The sequence below is a fragment of the Hemiscyllium ocellatum genome, chromosome 24, assembly GCF_020745735.1.
Source record: "Hemiscyllium ocellatum isolate sHemOce1 chromosome 24, sHemOce1.pat.X.cur, whole genome shotgun sequence".
Classification (NCBI taxonomy): Eukaryota; Metazoa; Chordata; class Chondrichthyes; order Orectolobiformes; family Hemiscylliidae; genus Hemiscyllium; species Hemiscyllium ocellatum.
Genome location: NC_083424.1, coordinates 1,003,196 through 1,026,906, shown reverse-complemented (window position 1 = coordinate 1,026,906; position 23,711 = coordinate 1,003,196). Strand labels below are relative to the sequence as shown.

General features: G+C 41.6%; 1 protein-coding gene across 1 annotated transcript in view; it reads left to right on the top strand.

The window, feature by feature from the left end:
• Positions 1 to 23,711, top strand: part of dnah10 (dynein axonemal heavy chain 10) — a 330,367-nt gene that overhangs the window by 62,879 nt on the left and 243,777 nt on the right. The window contains exons 12-16 of the mRNA XM_060844124.1: positions 970 to 1,140; positions 3,485 to 3,661; positions 13,694 to 13,825; positions 19,458 to 19,624; positions 22,272 to 22,423. Of these exons, the coding sequence (XP_060700107.1) occupies positions 970 to 1,140; positions 3,485 to 3,661; positions 13,694 to 13,825; positions 19,458 to 19,624; positions 22,272 to 22,423 (799 nt within the window). The remainder of the gene's footprint in view (positions 1 to 969; positions 1,141 to 3,484; positions 3,662 to 13,693; positions 13,826 to 19,457; positions 19,625 to 22,271; positions 22,424 to 23,711) is intronic.

Genomic DNA, 23,711 nt, shown 5'->3' with positions numbered 1-23,711 from the left:
CTCTTGTCTCTTAGCTAAGTTGCCACTTCTGTGTGAGCCAGGACACTAAGGACTGATGAGCTGTTTCTCTATTGGAAGATCTTGTAGCTGAATCCAACTCAGTCTCTCGTCTGAGGCCTGGGTTCAAGTTCCACCTGCTCCGGAGGTGTGTAATCATCTTTGAACAGGTTGATTAGAAAAATAGGTTAAATAAAGAAACGTGATTATGTGTAAGAGGAAAGAAAAAAATCTTTTAGTTGTGTGTAAGAGCACTTCTGGATATAAAAGTAGAGATAAACATTTGCATGGGCTGCTTTGACACAGTGTTAGTGTCCTTACCTCCGAGCCGGAAGCTTGGGTTCAGATTCAGGTTCTATGTGCACCTGGGGTTTGTAATAACATTTCTGAATCAGTTTAGAAAGTTTTGATCAATATACAAACTGTCCAGCACAGCCACTGAACAAAATAGCAAGCATCCTGGGTGGATTCCAACACAGCCACTGAACAATAGCGAGCATCCTGGGTGTATCTTGACTTTGGACGATGAGGCTGGAATAACCTCACTGTGACTTCAGCTGAGATTGTTGCACTCAGAGGGGTTTGAATCTATAGCCTGGTCTGTATAGCCAGAAAATTCAGTTATCTACTGAGCCATGAAGCAATAATTTTATGCCAGTTTGATGTGGAATATAAAATAACTGGACATCAGTTGGTGTGCACAACCAGATATGATTTTTTTCCCTTTTCTTATTCCTGGAACTTCAAAACCAATTATTATATTCCAATTGAGAGCAGCTCAGCCCAGTACAGACTGAGATTGAAGCTGGGCTTTTCGGCCTACTGGCTCCAACCCCATTCAGGCATTTACTGGATGGACTGCTTAGAGTCAGTGTTGTAATGCAATCCATTGATTTCTACAATACCATTTCTTTATAATTAGATTTAATTAATTTGGCAATATAAATAATGTTGCATCATTGATTTTTGTAGTTAATTGAAGGGGAAGCAAAGAACTTTATTGATGAATCATTCAAGAACCTTCGCTCTGCAGAAGCAGCTTTTGACATGTTGTTGAGGTTTAAGCATATCCGCTCACGTGAAGCTATCAACAAACAAATGATGCGAAAATTCAATGATATTTTGTCACAGTACTCCAAAGAGGTATGCAGGATTCACTCTGGTTTTTAAGAACTGACTATCTTTACCCAGTTTGGCTTCATCAGCTGCTAAAGTCCTTGCTCATATCTTTGTTATTTAGATGTAATTATTCCATTACTCTCCTCCCATTTTTTGCCTACTGTGAGCTTCAGGTTATTCAAAACTCACGTACTATACCTTAACTCACACCAACTTACATTTGTCCTCACCACTGTGCCTGCTGCCTTATATTGATTTCTGGCCTGTCAATGCCTCAATCCTTCTTTTCAAGTACTCCGACACCTTGCCCCTCCCAGTGTTATCCCTGATGGAGGCAAATGTAGAGATGGGTGTGCAGGAAAATTCTCATCGCTGCCTGATGTGTTGGTTTGTCAGTCCTATCTTGCCTCGAACTGTTATCACATAGTTGGATCAGAATCTGCAGAGCTACCAGTCCAAGTTAAAATCTGAATTTTCCGGTTAACAGGTCCCCTCTCGAGGTGTAAGAGACTTGGCTAATTAATGCTTCAGGCATGCTTGGGGCCCCTGCTGCAGATGAATGTAGGGAATTATGATTTTATTCAAAGTTAGCTACCAAGAATGTTCAAAAGAAGCTATGCCATATTTAAGCCAGATCATGGTGGATGGGAACCTGCGGTGTAAGGTTACAAAGAACAAAGTAAATTATAGCACAGGAAAAGACCCTTCGGCCTGCCAAACCTGCACCAATCCAGATCGGGTAGTATGTTCTCTCTTACCATGCCTTGTCAATGTTTATGGTAATAAAGCTTGCTAGCGTTCATTCATAAGAGTGTAGAGTGCATCTTTATATGCTTCATTTCTCCCTGCGGTGGCAGTAGAGTCACCCCACATGGAAGAAATAAAAACAGAAGTTGCTAGAAAAGCTCAGCAGGTCTGGCAGCATCTGTGAAGAGAAATCAGAGTTAATGATTAGATTAAATTCCCTACAGCATGGAAACAGACCCTTCGGCCTAACAGGTTCACACCGACCCTCTGAAGAGTAACCCGGCCAGACTCATTTTCCCCTGCACCTAACATAATGGGCAATTTAGCATGGCCAATTCAGCTGACGTGCACATTTTTTGGAATGTGGGAAAAAAAAACCAGAGCACCCAGAGGAAACTCACGCAGACACAGGGAGAACATGCAAACTCCACACAGTTACCCAAGGCTGGAATCGAACCCAGGTCCGTGGCCCTTTGAAGCAGGAGGTGCTAACCACGGAGCTACTGTACCACCCTTAATGTTTTGAGTCCAATGACCCTTTCTCAGAAATCCACATTGAACGGATTCCACTTGACAATGGTCCTCCAACACCCGAAGATATTCTTCATTTAAAATGTTTAAAAAATTGAAGAGAGGATGCCTCAAGATAGATGCACCTTCCTTCTCCCACCTAACATTCATTCTGTTTTTTCTGCTTTTCCTATTTACTTTCCACCTATGAGAGCACAGCTGCTGTCCTAAATTGAATGCAAGCCTTTTCTCAGGCCACTGATTAGTCAGTTCAGGGAAAATCACTGCTGGGTCGCTGTGCCCGTACAATGCTGGGTTGTGACCAGCATTCCCTCTGAACAATAACGTCCAGTTCTGGAAGTCATTGCCATGCATCAGCCTCAGAGGCCCACACAACCAGAAAGAAAATTAGAGGGAAAACTGATTGTGCCCTCCGATTAATCCCAACATTGGGGGTCTTAGTGCAAAGAGTAAATTTATGTAAATTAGTGCAAAGAGTTTTTTTAATTTCTGGAATGTAAATGTTGCGACCTTGGCAAGTATATATTGCCAATCCCTAATTGCCCTTTGAAAGATAGTGGTGAGCTGCTTTCCTGAACTATTTCAGTCTTTGAGTCTTTCAGTAAGAACACTTATATTGATTTAAGGAGGGAGTTCCAGGATTCTAATCTAGCAACAGTGAAGGAATGGCGGTACACTTCCAAGTCAGGATGGTGTGTGGTGTGGCGAGGAAATTGTAATTTTGAGTGAGCCCATGTATCTGCAGGCCTCCTTCTAGTTGGTAATGGTGGCAGATTTGGAAGGAATTCTCTAAGGATTTTTTCATGAATTTTGTACCTCTCCATGTGTTCCTTGTGGGTAGACATTCCTGGATGGTAAACTCTGGAATTCTTTCCCTAAACATCTCCATCTTTCATCTCTTTTTCCCTTAAGGTACTTTTTAATACTTATCCTGATAATGATTAAGCTTTTGGTGCCTGTCTTAATATCTCTTTATGTGGTACAGGGTCGTATTTTGTTTGATTACATTAGAATGATGCTTGAGATATTTTAATGCTAAAATGCTATAAAATTAGAAGTTGTTGTTCTAATATTTTGTCTATTTTTACAGGTTGATATTATAAATAGCCTATTCACTAATAGTGCTAGTAATCCTCCCGTGACCAAAAATCAACCTCCGGTTGCTGGGGCCATCAACTGGGAACGTTCTCTCTTTCACCGGATTAAACACACCATTGTTCACTTCCAGGAAATGCCTGAGATGCTGGCTAGTGATCAGGGGAAAGCAGTAAGTCTATATTCTGACTTTGGACTGGGACATTTAAAGAGGGATCATTTATTGTATCAATCAATACATTTCAAGCATTGTTGCTAACTGCAAGTTAATAGTTTATAACAAGATATCTTTGCTACAGATTTACTTCAGTTAAATTTGCTGTGTAGCATGTAACATGATGTAGATACCACTGTAAAAGACTTGTGGTGAGCAGTGCCTTAACAATACACTTGTTACAATTTAGCATTCTCTATAACCTTTGTTTTATGAAATGTAAGGATAAATCTAACAATGACCTTTGTTGTTTTATATCAATTATCAGGTACAGAATTTGACCAGACATAGAAAAGCTTTATTTGCTGTACTAGTTAATAATTGTGACTCTAAAATTTCTTTCAATGCACATACCATGAGAAAGTTTCCCCTTAGGCCCCTTTTAAATCCTTCCCCTCTCATCTTAAACCCATATTCTTTAGTTTTGGACTCCTCTACCCTGAGGAAATGACCTTGACTATTCACCCTATCCACACACCTCATAATTTAATAAACATCTGTAGGCTCACCCCATCAGCCTCCGATGCTGCAGGGAAAATAGCCCCAACCTATTCATCCTCTCCCTATAATTCAAACCCTCCAATCCTGGCAACATTCTTATAAATCTTTGCTGATCTCTTTCAAATTTCAGAACATCTTTCCTATGGCAAGGAGATCAAAATTGCCAGCAGTATTCCAAATGTGGCCGAATCAATGTTCTGTACAATCGCAACATGGGCTCATTCCTGTTGAAGGGCTCTTGCCCGAAACGTTGATTCTCCTGCTCCTTGGTTGCTGCCTGACCTGCTGTGCTTTTTCCAGCACCACACTCTTGACTCTGATCTCCAACATCTGCAGTCCTCACTTCCTCCCCGCAACATAAGCTCCCTACTCCTATACTCAATGCGCTGACCAATAAAGGCAAGTGTACCAAACACTTTCTTCACTACCCTGTCTACCAATAACTCCACTTTCAAGGAACTGTGAACCTGCACCCAAGGACCTTACCATCAAGTGTATAAGTCCTGCCCTGATTTGCCTTACCAAATGCAGCACATCAAATGTTTCTAAATTAAATTCCACTTCTTAGCTTTTTGCCAAGGTAATCTTACCTCTGAGGTAACCTTCTTGGTTGTCCACTACACCTCCAATTTGGATGTCAATTGCAAACTTACTAACCATATCTACTATCTTCACATCCAAATCATTTATATAAATGCCAAAAAGCAGTGGACCCACCACCAATCCTTATGGCACACTGCTGGTCACAGGTCTCCAGTCAGAAAAACAGCAGTCCATCATCATCTTCTGTCCCTGACCTTCAAACCAATTTTGTTTCCAAATGGCTCGTTCTCTCTATATTCCATGTGATCTAACCTTGCTCATCAGCCCACCATGCAGAACCTTGTCAAATGCCTTGCTGAAGTTCGTATCGACAAAGTTCATTGCTCTAAGCAAAAGTGAGGACTGCAGATGCTGGAGAAGTCACAATCAAAAAGTGTGGTGCTGGAATAGCTCAACAGGTCAGGCGGCATCAGAGGAGCAGGAGTGTCGGGCTAAGCTTAATGAAGGGCTCATGCCTGAAACATCGACCCTCCTACTCCACAAATGCTGGCTGACATGCTGTGCTTTTCCATTGCCTCTCTTTTGATTCTCAAAGGCCACTGCTCTATCTTCATCAGTCTCCTTTGTCACTTCTTCAAAAAACTCAAACAAGTTAATGAGACACAGTTTCCCAGGGTTCTTCAAGGGGCTGTCAGTCGATGACTTGACCTTAGAAAAGGGAACCATAACCAGGAAATTGCACGCCAAAAACCGTTATTCAAACAAGCATCAAATCAAGAATGGACAGACGCGGTAGAACAAGCCATAAACACCAAACAAAGACAAACACAGATAAAGAAAAATCGGGACCTGAAGAAAAAACTTGACAAACTCACAAACAAAGACAAAACCGATAACACGGGCATAGATAAAGAACTTATCAGACCGAACCCTATCAGACACAGAAAAAGCAATACTAGTAAAAGGACTAAATTTCAATTAACGAGCCGCTGACAAGAAGGAATTACTTTCAGCATTAGAGACCACATTGAAGGACAACAATCTCACAGAAGAAACGCAACAAATGATTAGAAAGACAGTTTCACCTATTCTGAGCCGAAAGAGGGAGGGAAACAAACTGAACACACAAGAAAAGAAAGCCCTAGAAAACCTCAAAAAAGACAAAAACATTGTTATGATACCTGCAGACAAAGGTCAGCTCACAGTCATCCTGAACAGAAGGGACTACATAGAGAAAGCCAATGCACTACTTGCAGACACCAACACCTACCAACAGGTGGTGCTGGGGGGATCCAAGATGGCGGCGACCCAGCAAGACTGAGTCCACAGTGCTCTACCCAAAACTTGGGCAAAGTGGGCTATCCACCCCCACCACACTCACTAAACCATTTATAATAGTTGTTAACCTTAAATAGTTACCTATTAGTACATTTAAATAGTCTAATACTAGCTGGAAAATGAGGAAAGGGAAGGGAACAGGCGGCTCTAAGAAAGCAGGGACCCCTCCCCCACCCTCTCCCTCTTCAGCTGCAACAAAGGTGTCTGCAGCTACTTCAGGAGATTTACCAATGAAGATGAGCTTTGAGGAGATGTTTGCCAGTTGGGAGGCGAAGATTGATGCTTTTATCGATGAGTCTCGGCAGAGCAGAGAAGCACTATCAGCCGAGCTGCAGAAGCAGGGCAGAGACATTCAGGAATTGGAGTGCCGAGTCAGAGAGGTGGAGTCGAAGGCCGCAGCCTCAGAGACTGCGATAAAATCGGCAGTCGACCACGTCCGTTTTCTCGAGAATCGAGTCCAGAACCTAGAAAACCACATTGATGATCTCGAAAATCGATGTCGTAGAAAAAATATTCGGTTGTTGGGCCTGCCCGAGCAGGAAGAGGGAGGTCAGCTGACAGCATTCTTAGAGCATTGGCTGCCACAACTTTTAAATCTGCCTGCTGGATCAGGCCAGGTAAGGGTAGAATGGGCCTACCGGGTCGCAGTACGTGGGCCCGGCTCAACCCAGCGCCCACGCCCGGTCCTGTTCCAGCTGCAGAGCTATAGGGAGAGGCAGATGCTCCTGGAAGCCTCAAGAAATCTGGGAAAAGATCCCCAAGCTATGACCCACAAAGGATCCAGGATCATGCTGTTCCAGGACTTCTCCCCAGCTTTGGTCCGAAAGAGGAAGGCATTCGATGAGGCGAAGAAGCGTTTAAGGGACTTAAATATTCAGTACTCCTTACGATATCCAGCGACGCTACGCCTTAGCCACGAAGGATCCATATATAACTTCGGATCACTGGAGAAGGCTAAGGAATTCTTGGACTCTCTTAAATAAACTGTAAGAGATTGTGGACGCTGGTCTGCCTTTCCCATTATTTTGGTTTACATCCCTTCATCTTTTCTTATCTTTCCCCCTATGTGTGTATGTATATATATATGTTGGGGCGTTTGGTTAATGTTGATGGGGAGAGGTGGTTACCTTATTCTATTTTACTTCTGTTGTTTTTCTTTCCCCTGTTATTTTGTGGTATTATATTTAAGTATTACATGTTGAGATTGTAATCTTATAGTTATATATGGTATTAATATTCCCAAATATATTTAGATGTGGGTATGGGTGGGGGTGGGGTGTTCACTGTTAACTCTAGCTTTATATTATATTTGAATTCTCCTCATTTTATTGAGGAACGCCTGGGTCAAGGGTGGGGCACTGGTTGGAAGAGGGTAAGATGGACTGTGGGAGAGGAAGTGACGCTCCCTGGGAACAAGGGAGAAAATCTCCAATTCGGAATGTTTTATATCTTTTATACTTAGAAAGAGTTTTTTGTTATATTGTTTTGAGTGTATCAGAGAGTCTTTACTTTTGTAAATCTTGTATGCTCCATGCTCGGGATGTTCTAGATAGGGTTTCCCCTCCCGAGGGGTCTCGGATCTGTCCAGATGATTATGGCTGAACAGTCGGTTAAGTGGTGCACCTGGAATGTCAGGGGGAGTAATTCGCCAGTTAAAAGGAAGAAAATATTTTCAAATCTTAAGAAGGAGAGAGTTGATATAGCTCTCCTACAGGAGACACAACTGTCGGATAAAGAACACTTAAAATTACGACAGGGTGGATTTGATCAGGCCTTTTTTTCCTCTTTTAATTCAAAAAGCAGGGGAGTCGTTATCCTTGTCCGGAAGAACTTCCCTTTGAAAATTCTAAATCAGATAAAAGACGAATCTGGACGATATATTTTGATTAAAGCCCTCATAAATGGAGAGGAATATGGGATCTTAAATGTGTACTGCCCCCCGGCACACCCCTTTAAATTCATAACGGAAGCTTTTTCAAAACTGATGGCCTTTGGTGCCCGTCATACAATTATAGGAGGAGACTTTAATTGTATTATGGATTCGGAAATAGACAGGATTCCCAAGAGTGCCGCTGGAGTATCTCCCAGATCTAGACAACTGGCGGACCTGAATAAAGAATTAGGATTGGTAGATGTATGGAGATGTCTCCATCCACAGGGTAGAGATTTTTCTTTCTACTCTAATCCACATAAATGTCACACAAGAATTGATATGTTTTTTGCCCCATCGATTTTTCTAAATTCTATAGCAACCTGTAAAATAGGTACTATAGCAATCTCTGACCATGCCGCTGTATACATGGAAACTAAGGTAAAGAACAATGGGACATCCGCTTAGCATTGGCGTATGGACCCCTTCCTGATAAAAGATAGCAAATTTTTAAAGTACTTCTCCCAAGAACTTAAAACTTTTTTAGAAATTAATACTGGTACGGCTAGCAATCCGTCAATGATGTGGGAGACCATCAAAGCTTATGCACGAGGTTTGATCATCTCCTATTCAGCGACCCAGAGGAAAATGAAGGGAGAGCAACAGCGTCTGCTCGAAGCTCGCCTAAAAGCAGCCGAAACAGCATACGCTGATAGACCTTCTATCACAAAATTGCAGAGGATTACAGCTCTTAAGACAGCTTTAAACACCGCGCTCACTCAAACGGCTAAAAGGGAAATATTATTTGCGAAACAAAGATTATATGAATATGGCGACAAACCGGGTAGATACTTAGCATTGCTTGCAAAGAAAAAGAAAGCCCCTCAAACTATTCCGACCATCAAGGAAAGTACAGGTACCCTGACCCATGATCATAAAAAGATCAATGCGACCTTTAAAGAATTTTATTCTGAACTATATAGATCGCAGGACTGCGAAGATAGGATTAGGAGGATGCAGTCATTTTTTAAAAATTTGACCTTCCCGGGCCTGACTCCGGAACAGGTGTCGGCCCTAAATACCCTTTAACAGTCCAAGAAATACTTGAGGCAATTAGGCAACTTCAGAGCGGAAAAGCACCGGGCCCGGATGGTTTTCAAGCTGAATTCTATAAAGAATTTACAGGAATATTGGTTGACCCACTTATGGTTATGTATAATTTTGCGCATAGTCAGGTCTGTCTCCCGCCCACGCTGAAAGAAGCAAATATTTCTCTTATCCTCAAAAAAGGAAAAGACCCAGAAGATTGTGCATCTTACAGACCAATATCCTTACTAAATGTAGACTTTAAAATTCTCTCAAAAATGTTAGCACTAAGACTAGAAAGGGTACTGCCATATATTATAAAGGAGGACCAGACGGGATTTATTAAGGGCCGCAGATCATCCAATAATATCAGAAGGGTCTTGAATATGATCCAAGCCTGTCATCAGGGAAAGATACCAGGAGTAGTAATTTCATTGGATGCGGAAAAGGCATTTGATAGGGTTGAATGGTCATATTTATTTTACACATTGGAAAGGTTTGGCGTTGGACAGGTGTTTACCAAATGGGTTTCAACATTGTATAATGACCCCAAAGCAGCTGTTATTACTAATGGGTTAAGATCGGATGGCTTCAGTGTGGGTAGGGGCTGCCGTCAAGGATGTCCTCTCTCACCATTGTTGTTTACACTGATAATCGAACCATTAGCAGAAGCCATCCGGACTGATCCTAATATAACGGCCCCGAGGATTGGTACAGGTAAACACAAAATTACCCTCTATGCAGATGACGTTCTCTTATTCCTCAGTAATCCTTTAATGTCAGTGCCTCGTCTAATTCAAGTTATTAATACATTTAGTGCATTCTCAGGCTATAAAATTAATTTTTCAAAATCGGAAGCCATGCCAATGGGTGGTCTGGCTATGATACCCCACTTAATGGACGGATCCCCTTTTCCCTTCCGTTGGTCCCTGGAGGGCTTCTTATATTTAGGTATTTTTATCACGCCAGTATTTGATCAGCTGTATAGGGCTAATTTTGTACAATTAATGGAAAGGATAAGGCAGGACCTCCAGCGATGGAGAGACCTTCCGACTTCCTGGCTAGGGAGAATAGCATTAATTAAAATGAATGTTCTGCCCCGTCTCTTATATCCTATGAGAATGCTCCCGCTGATGCTGCCAAGGCTAGCCCTACGTAAATTATATGGCTGGTTGGGCTCCTTTATTTGGAACCATAGACGGCCCCTTATTAAGCTGAAGAAGCTACAGCTTCCACAGGCAAGGGGAGGACTGGACTTCCCAGACTTTAGGAAATATCAGTTAAGCTCCCTACTAAGTTACATAGCTGATTGGGTTTCATCTGATCCACAATCAATTTGGCTGGATATCGAAGCCTCCCAAGTAAAATACCCACTTATTAACCTTTTATTTTCAGATAAGAGGAAAATCATTACAGACCACTGTAAAAATCCCATAATATTAAACACAATTAAGGCCTGGAATATAATGCGGCAAAATGAGGGTAACTCACATAAAACATCCCCCCATGCACCAATAGTAGGCGCATGGGGATTCCAACCGGGAATTACAGATGCCACCTTTAAACTCTGGAGATCCAGGGGCATCTCATGCTTAGGGGACCTATTTAAAGATGGGATCCTGATGTCCTTTGAGCAGCTGCGTCTGAAATTCGGAATACCTAATGGGGATCTCTTTCGATACTTCCAAGTTCGAGATTATATACAGAGGAAGACTACATTAATAGATAGTCTTTATAAATCAGACAGAGAATGTAATGTCTTACGACCAGAGGGGGCATCCTCCGTTAGTACTATATACCATTTGCTACATGATGGAGTCTCAGGAGACATGGATGACCTGCTTAAAACATGGGAGCAGGACTTGGGGCTAGAAATCTCTGAGGATATGTGGAATGACATTTGGGAAAATGCTAGAAGAATTGCTATCTGTAACAGAACTCAGGCTATCCAACTAAAGATACTTCATAGGGCCCATATAGCTCCGGCTCGACTGGCAAAATCTAAGGCAGGAGCATCTCCAATGTGTCCCAAATGCAAAATAGAGGTGGGTACTCTTGTACATTGTCTGTGGACTTGTCAGAAAATCCGCAGATACTGGACTAAAGTGGCAAATACCCTGACAGAAATTTTAGGAACGGAAATTAGGGTGGACCCTGTATCTCTCCTTTTGGGCTTTTCGAACCTCTCATCTCTGGATATGCACGGGAAGAGATTATTTTCTATTCTCTCTTTCTGTGCAAGGAAAAGTATTTTGGTGAACTGGGTGGCTGAGGGCCCCCCTGGACTTTCAAATTGGCACAGATTAATTATGGAATATATCCCCCTTGACTTCCTCACAAATATGGTGCACCGAAAGACTGAATTATTTTATAAAATATGGCAGCCCTTTTTGAATTATATAAATGCAGATATTTCGGCTATCCTAACAAGGGCCTTTATTTAGTGAAGATTTCAGACCGGGCTGCTCCGGGGCCCCTTGGGAGAGGAATCCTGCGCGAATACGCGTTTTATTATATTTGATGTTTATACATTCCGAGCATGTAAGAGACTTAGGTATACACTCTGGTTAGTTATAGGTTCGATTAGTAGAAAGTTGAGTTTTTTTTCTTTCTTTTTTCGTTTCTTTTTTTTTTCTTTTTGTTTTCTTTCTTTCTCTTTTCTTTGTTAAATTATGACTATTGTATATATGATTTAATTGTACATCAATGTTTGTATTTGAGAGTTTTGTTTATTTTTGTAAATTTGCAAAAATGTTAAATTTCAATAAAAATATCTACAAAAAAAAACAGGTGGTGCTAGATCCGACCCCACAACTAGGAAACAAAATTCCATATCTCTGAAGAAAAGTACACAATTCCAGACAATTAAACAGAATTCCAGAAAATGAAACCAGACGGGACCAACACCCCACGATTCTACGGACTATCAAAATCCATAAACCAGGAGCCCCCCCTCAGACCCATAGTCTCACTACCCACCAACTTACAGACTGGCCAAAGAACTACACACAAGACTGAAATACCTAATAGAAGAGTCACAGCATTCCATCCACTCCACCCAAGAATTCCTAAAAATCATCAAAAACACTAAGAGGAAGACAAAACAATGATCGCATTCGACGTAACAGCACTGTTCACCTCCGTCAACATCGACCTGGCAAAGGAAACACTTACCACACTTTTAGAAGAGACCATCACACACACCCCACCCACCATCAATCACATTACCAACGAAAACATCATGAAGCTAGTGGACCTGTGCCTCACCACCCACTTCACCTTCAACAACATAATCTACAAACAAACCAACGGCACACCCTTGGGATCTCCGCTCTCAGGATTCGTAGCAGAAGCGGTAATGCAAAGACTGGAACAAACAGTCCTACCAACCATCTAACCAAAAATCTGGGTCCGCTACGTAGATGGCACCTTTGTTATCACAAAACGAAACAAGATAGAAGAGACATTTAACATCATCAACAACACCCTCACAGGCATAAAGTTCATCAAGGAGGAAGAAACCGACAATAAACTCGCATTCCTGGACATCACAGTCAAAAGAAAGGACAACGGAGAACTACAAACCTGCGTATACAGAAAACCGACAAACACTGACCAAATGCTTAACTACACCAGCAACCATCCTAACACACACAAACAAAGCTGTATCAGAACCCTATTCCAATGAGCCACCACACACTGCAGCACAGACAAGCTTTGGAAAACAGAGGAGAACCACCTATACAACGTATTCAAGAAGAACGGATACTCAAAAAATACAGTCCACAGATTCCTCAGGAACAAACCACGACAAGCAAACCCTAAAGCACAGCCAGAACCCTCACCACCCTACCATACATTGAAGAAGTTTCAGAAATGACAGCCAGACTACTAAGACCCCTTGGAATCCTAGTAGCACACAAACGCACCAACACTTTCAAACAAAATCTAACAAACTTAAGAGACCCAGTACAACCCATGTACAAAACCAATGTCATCTATAAAATTCCATGCAAGGACTGCATTACATAGGACAAACAGGAAGAAAGTTAGCTACCAGGATACATGAACACCAGCTAGCCATAAAAAGACACAACCTCTCTCTCTCGTAGCCCTACACAAGGATGAAAAAAAACACCATTTCGACTGGGACAACACACCTATCCTGGGACAGGCTAAGCAAAGACATGCCAGAGAATTCCTAGAGGCCTGGCACTCCAACCACAATGCCATAAACAAACACATAGATCTAGATACCATCTATCAACCCCTCAGAAAATGAACAGGAAATGGCATCACTATGAACCCAATCCATGAGAAAGATATAAATAGAAAGCAGGAGACAACAGCTTCGCTTCACTTGGAGGTCGCCACTGATGAGGTTACCTAGCCAGGTAATGAAACGTCTGGATATCAAACCTGCAGCTCAGTGAGCAAATCTATACCCTAAACCACGACCCCCCCCGAACCACTTCAGTCAAGTCTGAGCATTTTTATCTAATATTTATAGGTTTGTTAAAATATATTAGATTTGTAAAGATTTGTGGTGAACAGTGCTTTAACAGTACACTTGTTACAGTTTAGCATTCTCTATAGCCTTTGTTTTATGAAATGTAGGACTAAATCTAACAATGACTTTTGTTGCTTTATAGGTCAGAGCAAAATATCTTGAAGTGGCAAAAAGGATGAAAGCATATGAAGACAAGTTGTATGAGCACTGGCAAAATGAGACTAATATGAAACTGCATCTTTTGTTAAAGCAAAGCCTGCTTAAAAAGTCAAATGTTTCTTTCACCAGTTTGGGAAGTTATGTTGTTGTTGATCCAGTAAGAATGGAATTTTGTTTGATTTGTTTATTTTAAGAGTAATCACCCAAACATGTAAATATAAGAAATACGCCACTGCTTTTTGGGAATTGATTGTGGAATGGAATACAGTGAGTTAACACTATTAATTCACTGTTACTTCTTGAGTTTAAGTGAACTTGGTAGTTAAACATCATTCCTCTCTTTTCTTCAGAAATGAGTTGCAGATGCTACAGTTCCTGCAGGAAGTTCCAAGTTCTGACAGAAAACAACTCTCAATGATAACTGAACACTGAGCTAACAGATTTGCGCAGGATAGATTTGTGCCTTTTCATCAATGGTAATGGCAGTCTGTGGTTATGGTTGAGACGTACTGCTGGAACAGAGAAAAACGCTTCAGTTCTGAATACTGAACTCAAAACTTTGTTTCTCTCTCCACAGATACTGCCAAACCTGCTGAGTTTCCCCAGCATTTTCTGTTTTCATTTCAAATTTCCAGCCTCCTCATCATTTTGCTTTTAAAAGACATTATATGTTGGGGACTGATGATTCATAGGAACATACCATATAGCATTGACTTGGATAATTCACAAGTGATTACTTTCCTGCAGAACTTCCATACACAGCTTCATTTAGCATCAAATATCGCTAGTTATTTAATAGTTATTTTGTTTTGAATGTGATATCATAAATTCCATGGAGGTCTTTGTGCTCCATATTACTGATTGTCATTTATTTACACCATAAACTCTCCTGAGTAAGAACTCCTACTTTGTTTTGTAAGACAAAATATGAGTCCTTATGTTTACAAATTATTAACAAGCTGTATCAACTGTATCATGAAAGTAACCTCTGTTGGGATGGCATTTTGAAATGGGAACATTAAGGAACCCTGTAGCATTAAAAGAGCGTTACAGATATCCCAAACTATTCTGCTTATGAGCAAGCAACTGAGCAGAGACCAGACTTGGGAAAAAAATAGCAGGAAGAACAGCAGAAGAATAGTTCGGCTGAGTGCTCAATTACAAGTCATTAGAAGTCACAATGCAGATTAAGGAGACCACAGGAGATGGACAAGGTCCTCAATGAATATTTCTCCTTTGTGTTTATTATGGAGAAAGATTGAACTTGGGAACTTAGGGAAGTTAGTGGTGATATCTTGGGGACAGTCCCCATCACGTAAAGGAGGTGTTGGATGTATTACATATAGGAAGATGGATAAATCTCCTGGTCCTGACCAGATATATCCAAGAACATTGCATGAGGCTACAGAAAAAGATTGCGGGGCATCTGGCTTATATTTTTGCATCATCATTAGCCACAGGTGAAGTTCTGGAAGACTGGAGGGTAGTGCAAGTTGTTTTCTAATTCAAGAAGGGTTACAAAGAAAAACCTGGAATCTATAGACCGGTAAGTCAACACCTGTGATGGTTAAGTTACTTGAGAATATTCTGAGAGGTAAGATAAACATGCATTTGGAAAGACAGGGTTTGATTAGGAGTTGTCAGTATGGCTTTGAGAGTGGGAGATCGTGCCTTACAAATTTGTTAGACTTCATTGATGATGTGACCAGGAAGGTTGACAAGAGCAGTGTGGTAGATGTAGTCTCTGTGGATTTCAGTAAGGTCTTTGATAAAGGTCCACATGGTAGGCTGCTCTGGAAGGTTAGGTCGTATGGAATCCAGGGGGAGCTGGCAAATTGGACACACGGTTGGTTTGATGATAGGAAGCAGAGGGTAATAGTGGAAGGATGCTTGTCGGACTGCAGGCCTGTGATTAATTGAGTGCCTCAGGGGTTGTTGCTGGGCCACTGATATAACATAGCAAAGATAAGTGGGAAAACGGAGGACTGGGAATCTTTTAAAGAACAGCAGAGGATTACTAAGAAGGAAATACCCAGAGAAAAAAATGAGGTACGAAGGTAAACTGGCCAAAAATATAAAGGAGGATAATAAAAGCTTTTTTAGGTATGTGAAAGGCAAAAATATGGTTAAGACTAAAATTGGGCCCATGAAGACAGAAACAGGGGAATATATTATGGGGAACAAAGAAATGGCAGAAGAATTGAATTGGTACTTCAGAACTGTGTTCACTGGGGAAGACACAAGCAATCTCCCTGAGGTAACAGTGGCTGAAGGACCTGAACTGAAGGGAATTTATATTTGCCAGGAATTGGTGTTGGAGAGACTGTTAGGTCTGAAGGCTGATAAGTCCCAGGGGCCGATGGTCTACATCCCAGGGTACTGAAGGAGGTGGCTTGAGAAATCGTGGATGCGTTGGTGATTATTTTCCAGAGTTCGATAGATTCGGGATCAGTTCCTGCGGATTGGAGGGTGGCTAATGTTGTACCACTTTTAAGAAAGGTGGGAGAGAGAAAGCAGGAAATTATAGACTAGTTCGTCTGACCTCAGTGGTGGGAAAGATCTGGAGTCTATTGTAAAGGATGAAATTACGACATCTGGATAGTAGTAACAGGATAGTCAGAGTCAGCATGGATTTATGAAGGGGAAATCATGCTTGACTAATCTTCTGGAATTTTTTGAGGATGTAACTCTGAAGATGGACGAGGGAGATCCAGTAGATGTAGTGTACCTGGACTTTCAGAAAGCTTTTGATAAAGTCCCACATAGGAGGTTAGTGAGCAAAATTAGTGCGCATGGTATTGGGGGCAAAGTATTAACTTGTATTGAAAGTTGGTTGGCTGACAGGAAACCAAGAGTAGTGATAAACGTCTCCATTTTGGAATGGCAGACAGTGACCAGTGGGGTACCACAGGGATCAGTGCTGGGACCACAGCTTTTTACAGTATATATTAATGATATAGAAGATGGTATTAGTAATAACATTAGCAAATTTGCTGATGATACTAAGCTGGGTGACAGGGTGAAATGTGAGGAGGATGTTAGGAGATTAGGAGGGTGATCTGGACAGGTTAGGTGAGTGGTCAGATGCATGGCAGATGCAGTTTAATGTGGATAAATGTATGGTTATCCACTTTGGTGGCAAGAACAGAAAGGCAGATTACTACCTAAATGGAGTCAATTTAGGTAAAGGGGCAGTACACCCTGGGTGTTCTTGTACACCAGTCAATGAAGGTAAGCATGCAGGTACAGCAGGTAGTGAAGAAAGCTAATAGCATGCTGGCCTTCATAACAAGAGGGATTGAGTATAGAAGCAAAGAGGTTCTTCCGCAGCTGTACAGGGCCCTGGTGAGACCACACCTGGAGTACTGTGTGCAGTTCTGGTCTCCAAATTTGAGGAAGGACATTCTGGCTATTGAGGGAGTGCAGCAAAGGTTCACGAGGTCAATTCCTGGAATGGCAGGACTACCTTATGCTGATAGATTGGAGCGACTGGGCTTGTGTACCCTTGAGTTTTGAAGACTGAGAGGGGATCTGATTGAGACATATAAGATTATTAAAGGATTGGACACTCTGGCAGCAGGAAACATGTTTCCGCTGATGGGTGAGTGCCGAACCAGAGGACACAGTTTAAAAATATGGGGTAGACCATTGAGGACAGAGATGAGGAGAAACTTCTTCACCCAGAGAGTGATGGCTGTGTGGAATGCTCTGCCCCAGAAGGCAGTGGAGGCCCAGTCTCTGGATTCATTTAAGAAAGAGTTGGACAGAGCTCTCAAGGATAGTGGAATCAAGGGTTATTGAGATAAGGCAGGAACAGGATACTGATTAAGGATGATCAGCCATGATCATATTGAATGGTGGTGCAGGCTCGAAGGGCAGAATGGCCTACTCCTGCACCTATTGTCTACTGTGTATCGATTAGACTATACGTGGAGTAATATATGCAGTTCTGGTCATCACATTGTAACAAGGATATAGAGTCCTAAAGTTAACAGCTCATACAGTTAAGCGTCAAAACAAACCCTTAGGTCCAGCTCATCTACACTGACCAGACATCCCAATCTGACCTAATCCCATTTGCCAGCATTTGGCCCATATCACTCTAAACCCTTCCTATTCATATGCCCATCCAGATGCCTTTTAAATGTTGTAATTGTACCAGCCTCCACCACTTCTTCTAACAGCTTGTTCCATACACACATCATAAAAAGTTTCCCTTCAAGAACCTTTTAAACTTTTCCCCCCTCACCTTAATCCTATGCCATCTAATTTTGGACTTCGCCTCCCTTATTCACCCTATCTATCCCCCTCATGATTTTATGAACCTCTATTATATCATTCTTCAGCCTCTGATGCTTCAGGTAATAAAAGCCTCAGCCTATTCAGCTTCTCACTATAACTTAAATCTTCCAATCCTGGCAATGTCCTTGTACATCTTTTGTGAACCCTCTCAAGTTTAACAACATCCTTCCTACAGAAGGGTAACCAAAACCGTACACAGTATTCTAAAAGTGGGCTCACCCGTGTCTTATACAGCTGCAAATTAACATCCCAGCTTCTATACTCGGTGTTCTGACCAATGAAGGCAAACTTGCCAAATCTTATTCAGCATCCTGTCTACCTGTGACTCCACTTTCAGGGAACTATGCAACTGCACCTCCAGGTCTCTATTTGACAACACTCCCAAGGGCCCCTCCATTAACTGGAAGTCAAGATAGTGGAGTAAAAATGATTCACAAGGATGGTACTGGAACTGAGAAGATATTCTTACCAAGAAAGAGTAAATAGTCTAGGCTCTTTCTTATTTCTAGAAGGATGTTGAGAGGTGACAAATACAGATCTTTAAGATGATTAATGGGACACACAGGGGGAAATGTGTCCAATTCACACCAGAACTAGGGACCATCAATATAAGGTCATTACAGTTAAACCCAATAAGGTATTCAGGAAAGTGTCTTTACCCAAAAAGTTATTGAATTGTGGAACTCATTACCACGTGGAATAGTTGAGGCAATTAGCATGAGGACATTTAAGGTGATACTTAATAGGTATATGACAGAGAAAAGAATAGAATGTCCTGCTGGTAACATATAATGAGGAGGGGGTGGAGGAGGCTTGTGTGGAGTAGTAACATTGGTGTGAAACTATTGTTACAAGTGGCCTGTTTCTGTGCTGAAGGGCCTGTGTAACACACCAGATGTGTTTTACAGCCAGTGAAGGACTGTTTGAAGAATAGTTACTGTTGTAATATAAAAATAAACTGGCCAATTTGCACCCTGTAGTTTCTGCAAACGACAGTGGTAGAATGGTCAGATAATATCATATTTGTAATGTTGATTGAAGGTTGATTATTGTCCAAGATACTGCAATCTTTGAAATGGTACCATGACATCATTGATGCCCATTTTAAGGAAAAAATCAAGGCCTCGATTTAACATCTTATCTGAAAAATGCCAGTTCCAACAGTGCAGCACTCCCTCAGTATTGCACTGGAGTGTCAACCTGGATTTTTTGTGCTCAGTTTTGAAACACAACTTTCTGATTCAGTGCTGAGGATGCTACCAACTGAACTACTGCTGATACTGTGTTGCTAAACACAAATAATTTCAAACAAACTATGGCAGTCATATAATTTACATACACAGTTATTCTAATGCTAAATATAGAGCACGTTAAAGCATAACCATTGTTATTTTCCATCTTTTAGTCTGCTGTTTCTTAGTGTTGATTTTGCTTCTCTAATACAGAATTCAACTGTTCATGAGGACTGGTACGATGTCAGTTCCAAATTTGAAGTGAATTTTTCCCCAGAACTTCAAGAAATTATAATGGAATCTAAGTATATGGAACAATTAGGTTTTCAAATACCACAGCTGGCCAGGAATGTGGGTCTTCAAGAACAAAAGTTTCTCCGGTATGATTTTAACCTAAGAAAATGATAGAGCATTTGGATAATGAAAATAAATGATCTTAGTCTATCCGCATTCTTCCACCTCTCTTTATCCGTCAGGATATTTGATTCACAGTAAAATTCTTGGATACTCCCAGTCAGTGTCATTTGTTCAATAACAGATTACAGTCCTCAACATAATGGGCAAAGAACTCCCTTCCTTCCCAAGCATAGAACATTACAGTGCAGTACAGACCCTTCAGCCCTTGATGTTGCGCCAACCTGAGAAACCAGCCTGAAGCCCATCTAACCTATACTATTCCACTTTCATCCATATGGCTGTCCAATGACCATTTAAATGCCCTTAAAGTTGGTGAGTATACTACCTTTGCAGGCAGGCTGTTCCATGCCACTACTACTCTCTGAGTAAAGAAACTATCTCTGACATCTGTCCTATATCTATCACCCCTCAATTTAAAGCCATGTCCCCTCATGCTAACCATCATAATCCAAGGAAAAAGGCTCTCCCTGTCCACCCTATCTACCCTTCTGATTATCTTATATATCTCAATTAAATCACCTTTCAACCTTCTTCTCTCTAAAACAGCCTCAAGTCCTTCAACCTTTTCTCGTAAGACCTTCCCTCCACATCTTAGTAAATCTCCTCTGAACCCTTCCCAAAGCTTCCACATTCCTCCTATAATGCGGTGACCAGAACTGTATACAATGCTCCAACTGTGGCTGCACCAGAGTTTTGTACAGCTGCAGCATGACCTCATGGCTCCGAAACTCAATCCCTCTACCAATAAAAGCTAACACAACGCATACCTTCTTAACAACCCTATCAACTTGCGTAGCAACTTTGAGGGATCTATGTATATGGACACCGAGATCTCTTTGGTCGTTGGGGGCAGCAAGGTGCCTCAGTGGTTAGCACTGATGCCTCACAGCGCCAGGCACCCGGGTTCGATTCCTGCCTCAGGTGACTGTGTGGAAATTGCACATTCTCCCCATGTTTGCGTGGATTTCCTCCGACTGATTCAATTTCCTCCACGGTCCAAAGATGTGCAGGTCAAGTGAATTGGCCATGCTAAATAGCCTGTAGTGCTAGGTGCATTAGTCAGAGGGAAACAGAGGGTGGGTTACTCTTCAGAGGGTCGATGTGGACATGTTGAGCCAAATGGCCTATTTCCATACTGTAGGGAATCCATACTGTAGGGAATCTAATCTAGTCTACACTACTATTAGCCCAGTACTCTGCATTCCTGTTACTCCTTCCAAAGTGAATCACCTCACACTTTTCTGCATTAAACTCTATTTGCCACCCCTCAGCCCACCCCTGCAGCTGATCTATGTCCCTCTGTAACCCACAACATCCTTTAGCACTACCCACAACTCTACTGACCTTAGTATTGTCCGCAAGTTTACTAACCCATCCTTCCACACTCTCATCCAGGTCATTTTTAAAAATGACAAACAGCAGTGGACCCAAAACAGATCCTTGTGGTACACCACTAGTAACTGAACTCCAGGATGACCATTTCCCATCAACCCACACCCTCTGTCTTCTTTCAGCTAGCCAATTTCTGATCCAAACCACTAAATCACCCTCAATCCCATGCTTCTGTGTTTTGTGAAATAGCCTACTGTGGGGGAACCTTAACAAATGACTTAGTGAAATCCGTGTAAACACATATCAACTGCTTTACCTTCATCCATCTGTTTGGTCACCTTCTCAAAGAACTCAATAAGGTTTCTGAGGCATGACCTACCCTTCACAAAACCATGTTGACTATCCCTAATCACCTTATTCCTTTTTAGATATAAATCCTATCTCTTATAACCTTTTCTAACACTATACCCAAAACCGAAGTAAGACTCTGGTTTATAATTACCTGCCTAGCAGGTACATACTTATCAAGGACATGCAGTAGCTGTTGCTTGAATAAGCTTCACATTTCAATTGTGCCCATCCCCTGCAGTTTCCTTCCCGATGCTATGCAACCTAAGTCTTGCCCAATCAAATCATAATTGCCTTTCCCCAACTATAACTCTTTCTCTGCAGTATATACCTATTCCTTTCCATCACTAAAGTAAACATAACTGAATTGTGGTCACTATCTCCAAAGTGCTAACCTATCTCCAAATTGAACACCTGGCCAGGTACATTACCCAGTACCAAATCCAATGTGTGTATTTAGACTTCAGTGTGAAGCTGTTTCATTTCAAGCATGAATTAAAGTGGATATATGTAGATTTCTCATAGCTTCAGAACATCCTCATGTGGTGTACAGTTAAAACAGTTCTATTTGAAGTATAGCCATAGTAACTCAAAATGTTTGCATTCTAAATACTACTTGGGAACTTTGAAATACTGCCTTGGAATAATCTTAGAGATCAGATTGGCCCACAGTTTAATGAAAGACAGTACCATGCCAAAGCACCATTCCCTCAATATTGCCCTGGAGTGTTTGTTTAGCTTTTGTGCTTAAGTCTTGCAAACTGGGGCTTCGGAACACTACGTTTGAGTCAGAGGCGACAGTGGTATGAACTAAACCCATTTGATCCTTATTCAGAATGGTTAGAACCGGGTACTCCTGTGCATTGAATACAATTCACCTATTTTGGTGCATGAATGATGCAGTATATATTTTACGACTTGTCTCGCTAGGTACACCACTGGACTAAAAAACATGCTAAATCGTTATGCAAAACTGATGGATTCTCTAAGTTCAGCAGAGACAAAACTCATGACAGAACATATTCGAGAGCTTCAACGAGTTATTCGATCAGGTTATAGAAGACTAAACTGGAACTCATTAGGTAAGATCAGTAACGTTGTTCTTTTGTATCAATATTTGGGTGGTCTGAGAATAGCTGTAAGCACTCTGTCATCTCTTTCTAAATGATTTCCTGTAGAAACATATATTACAACAGAAGTTAGGAGATGCCCTCTTTCTGCCTCAGCCTTGGTTTCCCCTTTACTGTGTTGCCCAGACTTCTTCCTTGTGAAAGACAAATGCATTATATTCATTTAACATCTTATCCATACCCCTACCTTCAACCATCAATCCCTTTCTGATCCCTGATGGGTCCTACTCCTCCTCTGATCATCTGTTTATTATTTATATGTTTCTTGAAGACTTTGAGATTTCCTTTAATATTAGGTGCCAGTCTCTTCTTCATTTGCTTTTTTTTGCTCTTTTAATTCTCCTCATACCTGATGAAGGGTTGACTCTCCTGCTCCTCGGATGCTGCCTGATCTGCTGTGCTTTTCCAATGCCATCTTTTTCGACTCTAATTCTCCCCTGACTCTTGTGGACCTCTGGTTCTCATACTCCTGCAAGAACAGGTCAGAGACTGGTAATTCTGTGACAAATAACTTTCTTCCAGACTGTCCAAAGCCTTTCCACCAAGTACAAGGCACAATGAGAACGATGATAGATTGGTCTGCACTTAGCCTGGCTGAGTGCAGCTTGAACAACATTTATAGAATGATGGAATTCCTAAAGTGTGGAAACAGGCCCTTTGGCCCAACAAGTCCACAGTGACCCTCCGAAGAGTAACCCACCCAGACCCATTCCCCTACCTTATTACTCTACATCTACCCCTGAATAATGCAGCTAACCTATATATCCCAAACACTATGGGCAATTTAGCATGGCCAGTTCACCTAACCTGCACCTCTTTGGGTTATGGGAGGAAACTGGAGCACCCAGAGGAACATGGGGAGAATGTGCAAACTCCACACAGGCAGTCACCCGAGGATGGAATAGATTGTGGGTCCCTTGCTCTGTGAGGCAGCAATGCTAACCACTGAGCCATCTTGCCAAGAAGCTTGACACTATCAGAACAAAGCAGCCTGTCTGATTGGCACAGTGGCTCCTATTCACCACCGTTAGCATTCACTCTTTTCACTGTAGATCTGTGCATCAAAGAAATATGCTAAGGCTCCTTCAACAGTACCTTCAAAACCTATGTCATATTTTACCTCGAAGGACAAAGGCAGCAGATTCATAGGACACCACCACCTAGACATTTCCCTTTCAAGACACACTCTATTCTAACAGAACGATATTGAAGTTCCTTCATTGTCATTAGGTCAATTTCT